At 37.8% G+C, this 18,788-nt stretch overlaps 1 protein-coding gene across 1 annotated transcript in view; it reads right to left on the bottom strand.

Annotated features, from left to right (window-relative positions):
- The window catches only part of STK32A (serine/threonine kinase 32A), a 152,195-nt gene that overhangs the window by 22,244 nt on the left and 111,163 nt on the right, over positions 1 to 18,788 (bottom strand). Inside the window, exons 7-8 of the mRNA XM_072630673.1 lie at positions 15,569 to 15,658; positions 7,219 to 7,316 (exon numbers count right to left, since the gene is read on the bottom strand). Of these exons, the coding sequence (XP_072486774.1) occupies positions 7,219 to 7,316; positions 15,569 to 15,658 (188 nt within the window). The remainder of the gene's footprint in view (positions 1 to 7,218; positions 7,317 to 15,568; positions 15,659 to 18,788) is intronic.

The following is an 18,788-nucleotide window of genomic DNA, read 5'->3' as shown; positions in this document are numbered from 1 at the left end:
CCCTGGGCAAGTCACTTAACCCTGTTTGCTTCAGTTTCTTCATATGTAAAAATCCTGTAGAAAATCCCAAACAGGGTCATGAAGAGTCAGATGTGACTGAAATGACTGAACAACAACTTCCTGACTCCTGGCCTCATGAGCCTATCCACTTAGCCACCTGATTAGGAATCACTACATAGATAAGAAGTTATTGTGGTCAGAAAGCATGTCAATACTGTCCATGAAGTTTTCTTGGCAAAGACATAGGAGTGGTAGACAGAGGTTAAGTGACTTGCCCAGGGTCACACAGCTTGTAAGTATCTGAAGCCAAGTTTGAACTCAAGCCTTCCAGAGCCCAGGTCCAGTGCTCTACCCACTGAGCTGCCTAGTTGCCTCTAGAGCTGAGAGGCACCATGCCTCAATAGCTAGAATGATGAGTTTAGAGTCAGTTCTGTGAGCTGCATAACTTCCTGGGTAAGTGCTCTGTACAGAACTATCTCTGAGACTGTAATTTATACCTGAGATGTTGTGATGTACATTGAAGTAAAGAGTTTCCATGCAGGGAATTCTCTACACTAATGAAATCACAGGTTGAAATTCCCCCATTTCCCCTACTAAACAAACAAACAAAATGGAAGTCTCAATAGGATAGAAATGTTTATATGATCATGAACTGGATCATAGAACTGGAAAGAAGCTTAGAGATCTTCTAGCCAAACTGCCTCATTTCTTTCCTTTTTTTTTTTTTTTTTGCATAAAGTTTTATTGTTGTCTTTTGTTTTATTGCAATGTCCTCTTACACTGCCCCCTCCCCACTGAACCCTTCCTTGCAATGGAGACAAATATTTAAGCAAATTAACTGCCATAGGAACCAGTCTGACATGTACATGTACCACATTCCATAGCTGTGGTTCCCACTTCCCTGCTGAGAGCTTTCTAGGACTCAGGTTATTCATTACAGTTCATCAAAGTTGAATGTCTTTTGAGCATTGTTATCATTTACATCTGCTTTCTTCATTCCATTTCATCTCATACTGTCTCATTTTCAATGGCCCAAGGTGAAGAACCATTCCCCAATATCGTAGACAAGTAGTCAAAAGCTTGAACAGTTTTCGGGAGAAGAAATGCAAATGATCAACAACTACATAAAAGATGATTAATAACAAGAGGAATACAAATTAAAGTAATGCTGCTCCACCTCTCTACATCTCAAATTGTCAAGGATGATTAAAAATGGAAATATTCAATGATTGAGGGGCTGAGGAAAATTAGGGATACCCCCATTTGAGCTCCTTGGGATCAGGAATTATATTTTACCTTTCTTTGTAATCTTTGCTTCTAGCACAGTGTGTGGCACATAGTGGGGGCTTCATATAAGTTTACTGACTGGTTTTGCAGAGGTACACAATTATGGGTAAGGTAAAATGCCTCTACTATGATATTTGGTTCCTGTGTTGGTCAGTTCTGCAGAACTGCTTTTTTCCCCTTCTTTATTTTGGATTTATTTTTTTCCTTAAGAGATGACTCTTTTGAAGAAAGAAGGTAGGAAAGACATTTAGAAATCAAAGAGATGTAAAAACAAACAAACAAAATTTAAAAACATAAAAATTTTAAAAAATTAAAGTTATAGCCAATACCTTCATCTCTTCACTATCCATTATCTCCTCAATCACTTGCGATGGAGCCTCCTCCCCAGCCCTCTCCTCAGTGTTCTTTTTAAGACCACTAATGCTAATCCAAACACTACATCCAGGGGTCTTATCTTAATCCTCCTCTTGGATGTCTCTTCAGTTTTTGTCATTGCGGATCACTCAACCCCACTGCCTACTCTCCCCTTCCATAGTTTCAAGCATCAGGTGGTAGCAATTTTTAAGTGTTAAACTGGGAGCAATTTAATTGACGGGTGTCCAAACAAAGAAATCTGAAGAGCACAAACGGAACAGGAATTCACTGGAAAGGAGCCAATTTATGAGAAATCTACGGCTGCAGTGGAGGTACCTTGGAGAGAGGGGCCAGTGACGTTGAGTCTAGAAAAAGCAGAGTTTCACTACTAAGGGTCCCATTTGTCAACAGCCATGATTCAGCTCAGGACTCAAGGGAACATTTTCAAGTTCATTCCCTCTTTGAAAGCTGTTTTTCTATCTAAATAATAACTTGTAAATGTTGAAGGGATTATTTAACACCCTCTCTGTAAAACTGGGCAGTGTTGATAATTGTTCATAAATGGTCGATACTTTGTACTTTCTTGTCTGAGCTACTTTTCGAAATACCATTTTATGGCTTAGTTTGTGATTCATAGAACTGCATAATCCTAGATCTGGAAGAGAGCTCAGAATTTCTTCGCCCCCAGACAGGAGGCCTTTCTAAAGGCATTTACTAGATTTCCTCTCTCTCTCCCTCCCTCCCTCCCTTCTTTCCTTCCTTCCTTTTCCCAAAACCTTAAACCCAGTGCACTCTGAAGGCCATAGGTTGGACAACAATAGGTCCCTACTCAAGTTCCACTTAATGGCTGGCTTAGAGTGATTAGTGTGATTTCCCTACCAGCATGATTTAATTATTTTTTTTCTTTTGCTCATTAAAAGGGCCATTCCCTGACTACTTCTTAAAAAGACCTATTCATTCAATGGGCATTACCTCCTTCTAAGTGAGTACCTGAAAAGAGGGCAGCTAGGTGGTGCAGTGGATAGAGCACCAGTGTAGGAGTCAGGAGGACCTGAGTTCAAATCTCACCTCAGACGCTTGACACTCACTAGCTGTGTGACCTTGGACAAGTTACTTAATCTCAGTTGCCTCATCCTGGGTCATCTCCAGTCATCCTGATGAATATCTGGTCGCTGGGTCCAGATGGCTCAGGAAGAGAAAGTGAGGGTGGTGACCTGCATAGCCCTCCTTCCCTCAAAACAAAGTCAAGTGCAAGTCATGTCATCATTTCTCTGATGTCATAACCTTCTTCGAAAATGAAGGATGAACACACAACAGCAACCCTGGAGGCTCATTACTGTATAGGACACACCATTCCATTTTTAGATAGCTCTCATAATTAGAGTTCTGTCTTAAGCTAGAGCTGAAATGTGCCTCCCTGTTACTGGCTTCCTTCTCATGCCAACCCTACTGGTACTAGTTCTGTACTAGGGAGCATTAGAGGACATGGAAGCCCTCTTTCAGACAATGGTCCTTCAGCTATTTGAAGGCAATGATCATGTCTCCATTGTCTTCTAGAATTTATCAAAAGGAGTCTGGTAATATAATTTGTTTCCCTTCTTACTCTATTCTATTGATTTTGATGACTGAAGTAATTTCCTTTCCCCATTAGAATCTCAAGTTCAATCATGGTCATTTTCAATTACACTAAGTGACCTCCAGAAGGAATTCTTAACCTTTTTTTGTGAGGTGGACCACTCTGGCATCATGATGAAGCCTATGGATCCCTTCTCAGAATTATGCTTAAAAATACATAAAATAGAATTCAAAGAATTACAAAGGGTACCAATTACGTTGAAATACATTTATTCAAAAATCTTTTAAAATGAATTCATTGATCACAGGTTAAAAACCGCTGGACTAGAGAGTACCCTTTCCTCCAGGCCCAACCTAGGCATAATTCCTAACAGTGAGGTGATACAGAGAGGTTTAGTGCTAGACATAAAGTGTGCTATGCATATCCAAATGAAATTGATGCCAAATATATGTAATTTGGGATGATCTGTTCTGCAATAGCTTTACCTTTTCTCTTTTCTATTAATATGTGTAATCAATCAGCAAATATTAGAACTGAGAACATCTCATAAAAATGCTAAAAGATGTATTTGGGGCTCTTCAACATAAAAATGTGTTTATAATAATTTTACAAAATTTATCCAAAGTTGTTTTAATAATTACTAGATTTATCTTTTTTTATTATTATCATATGGGATTCTAGTAAGCTGGTCAATATAAACAAGCTTTTAACTATTTTCTGACTTACAATAATGTTTTATGAGTGTGTGATTTTTAATGTAGACCACATAATAGAAGCTAAAAAATAAATTAATTGTTTACTGAGTTCACATAAGCTTAACAAGTAATTATTGAAAGACACCTCAGAGAATATGATTCTACTTGTAAATTCTGAGGAGCTGACAGACATAGGTTATGGATTTGGCCACTGAGATAGTCACACTGAGATAAGTCACATTGAGATACTCTCCACCTGGTGGAAAGAAGTCACGATATTGTCATCAAGTTGTCCCCATGATCTTAACTTCCAGTTCTGAGCCACCAGATGGAAAAGGTTACTTAAAAGGCTGGTTTTACTGAAGTTAAGGCAGAGATGACAAAAAAATCCAAAGCCTAGGAACTAGTACCAAAAATTTATTACACTCCCAGAAAGGTGTTTATAATATGATATGAACCCACTTAAATGTTTATAGCTGCCCTTTAATTGGGGAGGTTAAGATACACCCTCCTCTCTTTTTTTCTGTTTTTCTGTTTACTAAAATGATTCACCCGTGTAGTGTCCCAAGTCCAATAACAATTACCACCCAATTGCTCATGGTGACCATGGTCTCTTTTTTTCCAACGCCCAAGTAGATTCCACAGGATCACCATGCAAAGGGAGGTCTGGAACCAGCCAGCAAATGTGACAATCAGGTCAAATCAACAAGCATTTATTAAATGCCTATCACTAAGTGCCTATCACTGTGCTAAGTGCTGGGAATTAAAAAAAAAAGACAAAAAATATTCCTTGCCCTCAAGAAGTTCACAGTCCAGTGAGGGAGAAAATATGTCAACCACTCTGTACATACAATTTTTATAGAGTATAGAGAGAGAACCATATAGTTTTTAGACTTTATAAATTCTAAATTAAGTGTTGGTACTCTAAATAGATGATCTTTCCCCAACAAGTTGATGTTCTACTGGACGACCTGATTAGAGTAAAAGTCAAAATTAATGCAAAATTAAAAAAGAAAAAAATGAGGCAAAAATATTGGATGCACTTTTAACACTCTCTGTTGACCTATTGAAATAAGCTATGGGATCTGAAAAACAACAAATGATTAAAAGTAAAGACATGGAGTGTAATTGTTGCCAATTCTTAAGATCATTGATTTAGAGTGGGAAGGGACCTATGAGGCCATCTAGTCCCACTCCCTAATTTTGCAAATGAAGAAACTGAGGCCCAGAGAGGTTGAATAATTTGTCCAAGGTTAAATAGATGGTATTTGGCAGAGCTCGGATTAAAATCCAGTGGTCAACCAATTAAAATAATAATTGCAGTAAGAAGGTAAAAAATCCTTGGGATCTGATCGCTAAATATGATTCCTTATGTCTGAGGTAACCTGGTAGCAAGGAGCCATAAAATGATTTATAATATAAACTCATATTCAAAACATTGCAGAGGAGGTCAATGGAAAATTATAAGCAGTATTGCTGGGCAAAGCATCAAAGAAGCAGTAGAAAAATATGTCTGCAAAAAGTTTGACATGAGATCCAACCAAATGAAATCAGGTCATCAATGAAGGCATGTTTTTATATAATAATCTTTTCTCATCCTAGGTCACAGTGGCACCAACATATTTGTGCTATTAATGTATCAAGAGCCAATGAATTATTTTAAAAAGCAGAAATGGTACTCAAAGTAATATGGTTAAAAAGCAGTTTACCTGAAAAAAAAAAACCTAGGGATTTTAGTGGACTAGTCTCAATTGGGCAGCTAAGTGGTATGGTGGATAGAGTGCTGGGCCTGGAGTCAGGAAGGTCAGAGTTCAAATCTGGTCTCAGACATTTACTAGCTGTGTGACCCTGGACAAGTCACTTAATGTTAACCCTATCTGCCTCAGTTTCCTCACTTGTAAAATGATCTGGAGAAGGAAATGGCAAACCACACCAGTGTCTTTGCCACAAAAACCCCAAATGAAGTCATGAAGAGTCAGACATGACTGAAATGACTGACCAATGACAAAGTCTCAATATGAGTCAATAGTATAATATGGTATAATCAAAGCAGTGAACAAAATCATAGGTTCCATTAAGAAAGATGTCATTATTAGGACTATGGAGATGATAGACCTACCTGGTAAGAATACATCTGGAGAATCATGTTCAATTCTAGGGAACACATTTCAGAAAGAGCAGTGATAAGCAGGAGCTCATCCAGAGGAGAGGCCTGATATCACAGCAGCACATGTAGACCAGAGAAGTGAGAACTCCCACAAAATATATACTTGGGCCCTTCTAAAACCTTTCCATTCTACTGTCTATCCTGGGACAAGTCTGATGTGTTTTTGAATATCTGCTGTGTGCCATGCTATCCAGGGGGTCTAATCTTGTTCCTCAGTTCTGCTATTTCCTGTCCAGAATTTCACTATCCTGACTCCCCTCCCCCCATCTCCTTCAAACACCTTTCTTCCTACTGGTATGGTACAGAATTCTCAAAATGAGATGCCTAAAACTACACACACTAAGGACTTTTGATCAGTATTTCCTAGTTGATGTGTTCCAGTCATCAGGGGATCACTATAATACTATACTCATTCATCTGCCTGTTTCTTTCTTGTTGGTACCTCCCCTCCACTTTCTCTCCTCTGAACACCCTCTGGCAATGGTCATCAAGAGGAGTGCTAGAAAATATTCAGAAATACCTCTGAATGAAATGAATTATCAGTGGAACATCAATAGTCACTTTAATTTGACTCTCTAAAAAAAAAAAGGAAAAGAAAGAAAAGAATCTTTCCATTAGCGCAAAAAAATTATTTTCATGGAGATAACTCTTTTTTGCCCCTGAACCCAGAACTTCAGAATCAAGTACCAGTAAGGAATTCAACATGACGGGGCATGAATGGTGTTATATTAATAATTCACACCTGCTGTAGCTGTGTGTCATGTTGTGATTGCAAGATGACTTTCTTAAACATACAAATATATTTACATGAGTTACTTAATGAATAGTACTGCAGTCACCACTTGGGAGATTTCTATTATTCAAATTACTCCTTCAATTTCTGGTGCTTAATTTAATGTTAACCAACATTCTGCACCCCATGCTGAGTGACAGGAAATTAATCTGCACTGAAATCACATAGATTGTTACCAGCTCTTCATCGGGCTAATAGGACTGATATTTTGCTTTCAATTCAAAAAAGGGATGTGGGGGAGGCAGAACTTGGAGATATACTGAGTTATTGCAGGCTGATCCATTTTTTTCTTATAAAATATATCATATTGTGACATAAAACAAATTGTTATAAAATTTTATCCTACCCGGCCTCTCAGCAACTCATAAGCAGTCACGCCCAGGGACCACCAGTCAACAGCAAAGGAGTATCCTGTTTGTCTTCTTGAGTTGAACATCTCAGGGGCTGGAAGATACAGAAAAGTGGGGCTAATGATTACTTCTAGGTCCCTGATAAATGAATCCATCCATTGATACTGCTGTGTGCCTCAAAATTTTCCTTCATGGAAAGAGAATGTCCTTAGATATAAGCAACAGTCTGTCCTTCTATTTGGCAGTATCATCATTTCCCCCTGCCCAGATTTCTTTTGCTGCATTCCCTCCTGAATACAAAGAAAAAAAAGCTTTTGTTCTGGCTATAAGTTGCCATTATCCCCGACATCAATGTTGGAGCACAGTGTGGGAACAGCCAAGAGGAGCACAGATTGCCATCATCTCATAGGTCCCTGATTTTGTTGCTTTCTGTCGGTGCAGATTGTGATACAGTCTTCATGAACTGCAGTGGCTAAAAAACCCCAAACATCACTGGATTCATACTAGAAAAATTTCTAGATTGATAGGACCAGCTAGAACTTGTGCTACACTGCCATAACCTCTGAGAACCCATGACACTTTGCTGAAGCACCAGGGGACTTTAGTGGAGAAATAATAGGAAAAGTGGCTCACATTTGTGTAGCACTTTAAGGTTTACAAAGAGCAGTCTTTGAAACAACACTATAAGGTAGAGAGCCAAGTATCACTGTCTCCAGTGATGAGATGAAGATATTGGGGCTCCAAGGGACTGGGTGAATGGAAGAGAGTTGAGAACAGGAAATCAGCACTGGATATGAGTGTTTTGATCATGTTTTTTGTCATATTTGATCACTGTAGGGATCTGATTTTTATAGGTGACTTTTTTAAATTTCATTTTTAATTTCTGGAATAAAATAAGCATCTCCATAACATAATACAATAAAAAAGATGACTGTACATAAAACTGCAAATGTACTATGTACAACTTGTTATTCCTTTCAAATACACTGCAAAATTATCATGTCAGTTTTTTTCCTCCTCTCATCCCGTCTAGAGATGGCTACCATTAGACACAAATAGGTATATGTGTATGTGTATATACATATCCACACACATCCACACACATAATTATTCTATACATCTATTTATCAATTCTTTCACTGAATGCAGATGGCATCTTCTTCATATGTCCTTTATAGTTAATTTGGGTATTTATACTAGACAACATAACTTATTCACCAAAAGTCATTAGTAAAACAATATTGATGCTACTGCATACAATGTTCACAAGAGGTAAGTGATATTTATACATGTTCTTAATTCAGCTCTTATAGCTGAGTTTGTTCTGACTTATTTTGTTTTCTGGACAGGTTTTTCTTTTCTAAAGTTTACAAAGCACTTTATTTAGGTTCGATATTTTACTCTATACCCTAATAATCCTGCAAGATAGACAATACCTCATATTACAAGTGGTCTTTGAAGACAATGTTCTAGACAGTTTTTAAACAACTGTTAATTCCATCATGATAAAGGGTTTTTGGTTTGTTTTTTTTTGATGATGGACTTATCCAAACTTTCCTGCTCTAAATTCCAAAAGTAAAAATGCAAAGAGAAAAGCTACAATGCCTTCCACTAAGGTCAAGATTTAAAAAACTCCTTCCCTAGTTTTAAAAGTAAGGAGCATAAGATGGGGAAAATGAGGCTAATGAGGAATTTCCCCTGGAAGAAAAGTAGCTGGTAGGTTGGCCTACCTAACCATTCCCTGCTCTTCTCATCTATGATTCCACTGATTAAGTATCTAACAGGAGAAAAACTCCCCTGTATTAATGTATACAATCCATTATTCTTTATTGACCTCAGGCACTGAGAGGTTGAGTAATTTGCCCAGTGTTATAGGAGAGACTTGAACTCTGGTTTGCTAATTCAGAGACCAGTCCTCTGTCTGCTCTACCACACTAGCATAAATAACCCAGGCAAAAACAAGAAATCAAAAGAGTGGCCTCTCGTTCAAGAAATATGGGATTATGTTTTCACTGAAGTATTATTTAAGATTCCTTCTCCAGCTTCAGCCCTGTAGAAAATGAAAGAGACATCACTTTTTTTAAAAAAAATAAGTTAGATGTTTCATTTAAGCTAAGTAACAAGAAGAAAAGACTTTCTCTTCAACCTTCTCACCATGGAAACCAGACCCAGACCTTAGGATTATGAAAACCTTAGAGACACATGTCACTTCTGAAAATGACAGTTTGAAATGTAGCAGATATGAGCAAATGGGCTTACCAGACCTCTTTGTTCCTTATTATTGTTATTGTTTGAGCACTGGACTAGGACAGAAATGGATTGAATTAACATACATACACTTGTTTCAATCATGACAAAAAAGGATGTATTTTATCACCTGGTATTTGGAATCTGTGATTTGGTGGGTTCTGAAGTGCCATAAAATAAGGGCTCATTCTTTCACTTCTGTAAAATTATCTTTGTAGCTGCTCTGGGGAATGGGACCATTTTAGCTCTCTCTCTCTCTCTCTCTCTCTCTCTCTCTCTCTCTCATACTCCCTCACTCTTTCTCCCCCTTCTCTTACCTCCTCTCTTTCCTTTTTCTCTTTCCTCTTCTCTTTCTCCCTCTCCCTCCTCCTCTTTCCTCCTCCCTCCCTCTCTCCTTCTTTCTATCCCTCCTTCTCCTTTCCTCTCCTTTTTTCTCTCCCCTTCCATAGGTAAATAAATAAGTGAATGAAACACTAAAGAGAATAAATAAATATCGGTAGGGAAGCATGCTTCTTGAGTAGACACTAACATCTTTTCCCTGTGACTGGCTTTGCAGTCCACTTTTCTTCCCTTCTCACCCAGGCAGGCCTCTGCCCCCTTTCCCACTCCCTAACTCCCTGCCCACAGGTTTTGGTGGTTGTTCAGTCATGTCCAATTCTTTGTGACCCCACTGGGATTTTCTTGGCAGAAATACTGGAATGGTTTGTCATCTCCTTCTCCAGATCATTTTACAGTTGAGGAAGCTGTGGCAAACAAGGTTAAGTGACTTGCCCATGGTTACACAGCCACTTAAGGGTATGAGATTGAATGTGAACTCCTGACTCCAGGCCCAGAGCTCTCTCTCTCCACTGCACCATGCAGCTGCCTGCTCACAGGTTTATCCAGGGCATACTATTTATCTCTGGATTATTTTTGCAACTTTTAATCATTTGTTGTTGAGGTGAATTGTTTAGAGATCCTCCAATAAAACTGCATCATGGATGCTGGGGAGGTTTCAGACTGGGCATATTTTACATAAATGTAAAAAATGACAAAGTCAGGAGGAGAACGAAGCTCTTGGCACTGGAATCTGAGAGAAAAGGCCACAGGAGATGTCCCCAAGAGTAGAGACTTGGTCTGCCTAAGACTGTTTCTGGTGAAGATAAGCCTAGCAGCAGAGTAGGAGGTCCTTATTTCATTCTTCCATTATCTGTTAATTACATCAGTATGTTTAATCCTTCTGACAACACAGATCACAGCCCAGCTGTAATTTGGTAAAGAGTCTTTAATAGTTTTTGTGGAGGAAAAAATTTATCACCCAGAGAACAACCTGATGATGAACTTTTAAGGCTCAGCTTGGCTGATCCTCGGTCAACAGACAACCAGGTCATCATAAAGAAGTGATGCAGAATAAAAAGTGAAGCAAAATGCAATGAACTCGAGTCAGAAGGTATGGGTTCAAATCCTAGCTCTGCCACTTATATCTTACCTGTGTGAGCTTGGCAAAACCATTTACCTTCTCTGGGCCTCAGTTTCCTCATTTGTAAAAGAAGGAGATTGAAAAAGATAGATGTGCCTAATGTCCCTTCCAGTTCTAAGTCTATGGTCCTATCAAGCCCCTACTATGTGATTATTATAATCATGAAAAAAATTGCTTAAGTTGCACAGAATTACTCCTGTCAGCCATCCTAATTCCTTATAGCATGATGTAGTAGCAGATAAAATGCTACCGTTTAAGTCAGAAAGACTTGGGTTAGAATCCTATCTCAGATACTTATTTACTTTGGGACCCTGGGAAAGACACTTGCTCTTACTCAACCTCAGTTTCCTCATCTGTAAAATTAGAATAATCACAGCATATATTCAAGAGGTTGTAAAAGGATGTCATTGGAGGCCTAGGAGAATCCATGCAAACCTTAAAATGCTTATATAAATGTGAAGTTCTATTGTTATCTCATTTTCATTTTTCTCTTCCATGGAGTTCACATAGAAGTGGTGGTTGGAGAAGTCAAAATGCTATTATTACAATTTTGTATAGTCATCATTCTATAGACTATTGCACAGTAGATAAAATAAGTGCTTTCTATAGTTAAAGAAAAGTACTGAGATTTAAACTCATCCTCTGCAGTCTCATAGAAAGCATCTTCAGTATGTCTCCTGTAGCAGAAAGTCCATTAGCATGACATGTACCTCATTCTGTTTCCATGTGGCCTTAATTTATTATACTAGGTTGTATTTTAAAGCTTTTCCCTCCTTGAAGCTTGGAGACTATGAATATTCAACATAGTGATATCTATTAGAAATATGGTTCTTTAGTTTTTTATGGGTCCATGTTATGTTTAGGTAATGATGATGATGATGGTAATTTTCTTCATCATCATCCTCGTTATCAGAGACAGAATGTCATAGTGGATATAGAGATCTGACCTTGGAATCAGGAAGTCCTGGATTCAAGTCCTTCCTTTGAAAAATATTAGCTGTGTGGCTCTAGACAAATCACTTAACCTCTAAGACTATAATCTCAGATCAACCGCTATTCTGAAAGAGTAGAAGGAGTTTCCTCATTACTAATGACCTGTGCCAATAGAATCTCAGCCTAAGTAAAAAAAAATTATTTCAATCTTACCAGACATACCCCAAATTAATCCCTTGCTTTGATAAGATAGTCTAATGCCACCATCCAGTACCCTGCTGACCGTTGGTGCTCCAGGGTTAGACAGGCACAGGCCCTGTTGTCATTTACTAACCTGATATTCAACTGAACAAATAATCTTCCCTGAACTGGGCTGCTATGAGTTTCACTGCCAAGGCCTAATCACAGCTTGTGTGACTGACAACCAAATTCCCAGAGGAGAAAAAGAATGATGAAGCTATGGAACAGAGGTGACAGTCCTTTGGGGGAAGCAGCAGCACACATGCAAATCATCCCTGGCTTGTGCCAACAATAATACTGATGATTTGCATAAACTGGGGACTGACTTCATTATAAGGCACCGCGTGATTTCTGCCCAAGTGGCTGCCTTGGCTTCTCCTGGTGCACTGGGAGTGTCCATTGGAAAGTTATCTTAGTGTTTCTCAAGATCCTTCTGATGGTCTCTGTGAACCAAAATGACAATTTACTCAATCAGGACTTAGGGACCATTAGCCAGTCAGGCTATTTCATTAGAGAGGTCAAGCCCCAAACCACCACTCAGTTTTTACTGTTGCCTCTGCTACCCACAGGTCCCAACGACTCGTTCTCTTCCTCAATTACTGCCAGGACTTTCTGCATTGCAAATATTTGGCTTGATGTGCTTGCCAAGATAATAAAAATGATGGTCATAATAAGGATGACTGGCATTTATGCAAAACTTTGTCATTTACAAAGTATGCTTCACAGACATGAGCTCATCTGAACCCAGGTTCACATGTGTTTTCCCTCTAGTCTTTTCTGTTTATTAGACTCCCGGGATTTTTAGCTACTTTTTTAATCAAGGAATAAAGATCATAATTATAATAGCCAATTTTTATATAGCACTTTAAGGTTTAAAAAAAGTTTTACATGCATTATCTTATTTGCTTCTCTTGAAAACTCTGAGAGTTAACTACTACAAGTATTGTTATCCCCATTTTATGGATGGGGAAACTGAGTCTCAGAGAGGTTAAGTATTTTGTTCAGCTTTCCAGAGCTACTAGTTCTGGCTCTAGAGAGGCAGAATTCAACCCTGAGTCTCTCCTGACTCCAGGACTGCACTGGTTCTACTATACAATATAAAATCAAGGACATTTAAAAAAGTTTTTCTGTTTACTACAATCCAGTAATCCAAGAAAAAATATTGTGACTATTTTTAAAAAGGAGCAGAGGGAGGAGGGAGAAAGTTTTTTAAAGGGTGAGTTTGCCCATCTGGCATTTAAAGCCCTTTGCAACCTGGCTTTAACCTCACTACCTTTCCAGCCTTGTACGGTACATGCCTTCACATACTCTACAAGCCAAGTAAACTGGGTTTCCTGCTATTTCCCATACCCATCACTCCATCTCCCATTTCTGTGCCTTTGCATTGGATGTGACCCACGCCTACTCTGCATTCCTTCCTTTCCTCTGCCTTTTAGAATCTTTAATTTCCTTCAAATTTCAGTTCAAGCATCACTTTCTACAAGAAACTTGCCTTGATACATCCAATTGCTTGTGTTTTCTCCCCATAAATTACTTTGTATCTATTTGCATCTATTTACATATACTTAAATGTTATTTCCTACAATGGAATCTAAGTTCCTTGAGGACACAGGCTATTTAATTTTTGACTTTGTATGCTCAGTGTCTAACATAGTTCTGGGCATGCAATAAGTTCTTAGTAAATGTTTATTAATGGATAGTATGCCTGAACCACTTATAGGGATGTTACCTTGCATTTCAAGAAGGTAACATGTGAAAGAAAGCAGCCTAGCAGTACCAGATTTCAAACTGTATTCCAAAGAAGTTATTATGAAAACAGTCTGTTACTAAGAAATAGAGTGGTGATCAATAAAACAGATTAGGTACACAATACACTGTAGTAAATGACCATAGTAATCTAGTATTTGATAAATCCAAACATCCAGGCTTTGGAGGTAAGAACTCACCATTTGACAAAAATTGCTGGGAAACAAGGAAAGTAGTTTGGTAGAAACTAGGCATAAACCAACATCTCACACCACATAACAGGACAAGGTCAAAATGATAAACGATTTATACATAAAGGGTGATATCATAAGTAAATTCATGGAGCATGAAAAGTGTTACCTGTCCATTCTATGGATTAGGGAAGAGTTTATGACCAAACAAGAGATAGAGAGGATCATGGGAAGTAAAACAGATAGTTTTGATCACATGAAATTAAAAAAATTTTGCATAAACAAAACAAATGCAGCCAGAATTAGAAAGAAAAACAGGAAATTGGGAAACAAATTTATAGCAAGTTTCTTTGATAAAAGCTTCATTTCTTACATATATAGGGAATTGAAGCAAATTTATAAAAATACAATCCAACTGATAAATGGTCAAAGGATATGAACAGGCAGTTTTCAGAAGAAGAAATCAAAGTTATCAATAGTCAAATTAGAAATGCTCTAAATCACTATTGATTAAAGAAATGCAAATTAAAACAGCTCTAATAATGGCTGACATAACAGAAAGGGAAAATGACAATTGCTAGAGGGGATGTGCAAAAATCACAACACTAAATGAACCATTGGAGGAGTCTTGAACTAGTTCAACCATTTTGAAGAACAATTTGGAACTATACTCAAATGGTTATAAAAGTGTACATACCCTTTGACTCAGCAATACAACTACTATGTCTGTACTCCAGAGAGATCAAAGAAAATGGAAAAGGAAAAAATTGTATAATTTGTAAAAAAATGGAAAATTGTATAAAAATTTTTATTCTAGCTTTTTTTTTGTGGTGGCAAATTGACTGGGGAATGACTGAACAAGTTGTGGTATGACTGTGATGGAATACTATTGTGCTATAAGAAATGATGAGCTAGACAATTTCAGAAAATCCTGGGAAGACTTATATGAACTGATAAAAAGTGAAGTGAGCAGAACCAGGATTACATAGTACACAGTGACAGCAATATTGTAAAGATGATGAATTGTAAAAGACTCAGCGACTCTGATCAAGACAATGATCTAAGACAATTCCAAAGGACCTATGATTAAAAATGCTATCCATCTCAAGAGAGAGAACTGATAAACTCTAAATGCAAATTGAAACATAGTTTTTAAACTTTATTTTTCTGCTTGTTTGTATTTTCTTTCACAACATGTCTAATATGGAAATATTTTTCATGACTTCACATGTATAATTGATAAATTGCTTGCCTTCTCAAGGGGTGGAGGAGGGTCAGGAAGGAGGGAGAGAGTGTGGAACTCAGAATTTTTTAAAATTAAAACTAAAAAAATTTTAACATGTAATTAGGAAATAGCTAAAAAATATATATATATATACATATAAAAAGAAGGTAACAACATTCACAGATTAGTTTGTAAAAGGACTCATTCTACAGCTGGCTGGTGTTAGAAGGGATTTTAATTGCACAAAGAGCTATATGGAAGGGTAATCAAGAAATATCCATTTAAATAATCAAAGAAATTCCTACCCATATAAGGTTTGGTGCCAGCAACTGTGGTGATTTTCATTTCCTTGGTCAGTATGGCAGCAATGTTGAAGTCAGTAATATGCACATGTCCTAAGGAAAAGAAAAGAGCCAAGGTCAGGGTTTAGGGCCTTTCAGCTTCTGTGATGATGTGGATGAGTTTCTGTTTTAAAACAGCTACTGCCTAGTTTTCTTAACAGCTGCTTCCAACTTAATCCTTCTATACATCCATGAATCCCAGTTATCCAGTGTATCTGGAAGCAAAAGTTCAAAGTCTCTGAACTATTTCTGTCTCGAGGACCTAGCACCATGTGTAGCACATAGCAGGCACTGAATAAATCCTTGCTGATTGACTGACTGATAAAGGTGTTCCATTGATTATGTGGATAACTGGAAGGCCAAAAGTCAGAAAAGAGAATAAGCCCTTTTCTATGAAAATATGATAACTTTGTCCAAGATTTGGCTGCAAATTTGTATTTGCATGAGATGGGGAATGCATGAGATGGGAAACCAGCTTCCTAATTTTCAATTACAACTGAGGCCCCAGTATTACCAAGTCTCTAAGGGTAAGAAGGTGGCAGCCAACTAAAATCCAAAAATGGAAGTGGCCAAATTTCTCATAGTAATCATATGCACTTTGTACTTTATCTATGGAAATGTGCAAAGGTGCGTGGGAATCAGCTCACTTATGGAAGTCAATTGTTTTTTTTTTTTTATTTTTTTTTTATTTTGTAATGTTTAACAATCACTGCCATACAATTGCAATTTTATCCCTCCCCACCTACTCCCTACTACCCCCCTCCCTCCCCACGACTGCATACAATTCTGTATAGATTCTACATATACTTTCCTATTGAGTATATTTTCACTATAGTCATGCTATGTAGTCAGACTAAGATAAATGAAAGAAATCGTATAACAAATCAGAACATGATACACAAACACATAGACATACACAAACATGATCTGCTACAATATGTGAGTGACTATGGAAGTCAATTGTTAAAATTTCAGTGTGAGCTTTTGAAAACACCTTGGAAATTGGCAAATGCTACACAAATCAAGACATGATTTGTTATTTTATTGATTGCCTAGACTTAAGAAAGTGATGGAGAAAATGTTAATAATGCAGATTAAACTTAAAAGTATGCCATACCTATAATTTTTCCTGAAAGCTGGTTGTTAAACATTTACCAACACTTCCAGGAATATGTTTTTGTAACATTGGAGGAATGACATAAAATTTCTAGCATAGACTTGTGACTAGTGGTGGATGAACATCCATTCTCTTTTAAAGAAGGAAATCAAAGGATTATGAATTTAGAACTAGAAGGCTCCTGAGAGATTATCTACTCCAATCTCAGTCCGCTCTCTGTTTTACTGATGAGGAACTGAGGCCTAGAGAAGTTAGGTGACTTGCCCAAGGTTAAAAAATAGGAAGTAACAGAGTCAAGATGAACTCAAAGCCTCTGACTCCAAGTTCAGCACTCTTTCCATTGTATCATGCTGCCTTGCAATAGTGATGAAGTTTTAAAATAATTTAATATCCCATTATGATTGTTCTAGTGCCTAGATAATAATACCCCCTTCTCAGTCTGTCTTTCCCATCTGCCTGTCTTCCTTTAATGCTCAGTTCTGGTGCCATGTTCTTTGGGAAGCCTTGCTTGGTCCTCCTTCCTCCCTTCTCAAACTACCTTTCATTTTACTTACTTCTATCAATATGATACATCTCTAACAAAGTAGAGGCTCCTCAAGGCAGGGACGGTCTGTATCCTCATTCTCTAACACAATGCCTTGTACACAGTAGGTACTTAACAATTGTTTGCTGAATCACTTTGGGTGTGGAGGGTGAAAGGTGAGTTCCCATAGAACCAGAGAATAAAAGAAGGACTTCAAAGGTCGTCTAGTCCAACCCCTATCTGATCAGAAATCTCCTCTTCATTATAGGCAAGGTTTGGGCCCTCATCATCCATGCCTTGACTATGCCAGGAGCCTAATTGGTCTCCCTGTCTCAGGTCACTGGTTTCCAATCCATTCTCTACACAGCTGCCAAAATGATATTCCTAATGATCAGATCCGATCATATCACTCCCTTACTCAATAGACTCTGTGGTTCCTAACATGCCTCTAGGATTAAACACAAACTCTTCTTTTTGGCATTGAAAGCCTTTCACACCATAACCCACCTCCAACTTTCCAGGCTTATTGAATATCATTCCTCCATGCATTCTAATGCCCATCCAAACTAAATGTCCTGCTCTTCCTCACACCACAATCCCTCTGCTGGCACGATGCCTTCGCGGAGGCTGAGCCCTGTGCCTGGAATGCTCTCCCTCCTCACCTCTGTCTCTTAGAACCCATAGCTTCCTTCAAAGCTCAGCTGAAGTGCTGCCTCTTAAATGAGGCTGGAGGTAAGGGCCTTCTCCCCCTGTATTTGCTTTATATGTATTTTGTATATATTTACGTAGCACAAGGTGAGGAGACTTCCCCTCCCCAGGATTCCCCATGCACGTAGCAAGGTTAAATGGGGTCTGGAGGATCTGACCACATTCACCAGTTAGTCACTCAAGCTGACTGGACACTTGATTCATTCCTGTATTTTACTCTTTTTATTCCTAGCTCTAGAGTTATCCAAGAGTATGTTTAGATAACATATTTCTCATAATAAACTTTATTCTTATAATTACTTAGCTCACATTTTCAGTGTAATTAATTAGCTCTTTAATAATTCCTATTTCTTTAAATTATATGTTTAAATCACTGAATATGTACAATCTATTATCAAATGAAAACAATAATAAAACAAAGACATAAGTTACTTTTTATAAAACTTTGGCTATGACCAATGACACACTCATCCTGGAAACAAATTCCCATCATTCAATTCATTCCAGACACTGATCACAATCTCCTAAAGAATCTTTATAATTCTCCTGATAAAGGTTAAATTCAGTGTCTCTGAAAATCAGCTGGCTTGGTCCCTTATCTTTCCATTCTCTTCAGTAATCATAACAAATGATCTTTTCAAAATACACTGTTATTGGTCAGCTTTTCACAAATTCTTCATAGAATTATCTTTATAGCATTTCTTTATGACAAGATAGTTCTAAAGAGGAACAACTTTCACATCCCTTCCTTCCTAAATGTTTTCTCCATGGATCCTTCAAAAATCCTTACAGATCTCAACCGAACACACGTACCTTCTCCAAAGTAGAAATACTTC

The sequence above is a fragment of the Notamacropus eugenii genome, chromosome 1, assembly GCF_028372415.1.
Source record: "Notamacropus eugenii isolate mMacEug1 chromosome 1, mMacEug1.pri_v2, whole genome shotgun sequence".
Lineage (NCBI taxonomy): Eukaryota > Metazoa > Chordata > Mammalia > Diprotodontia > Macropodidae > Notamacropus > Notamacropus eugenii.
Note: the sequence above shows the minus strand (reverse complement) of the source record. Positions and strands in the feature narration are given on the sequence as shown.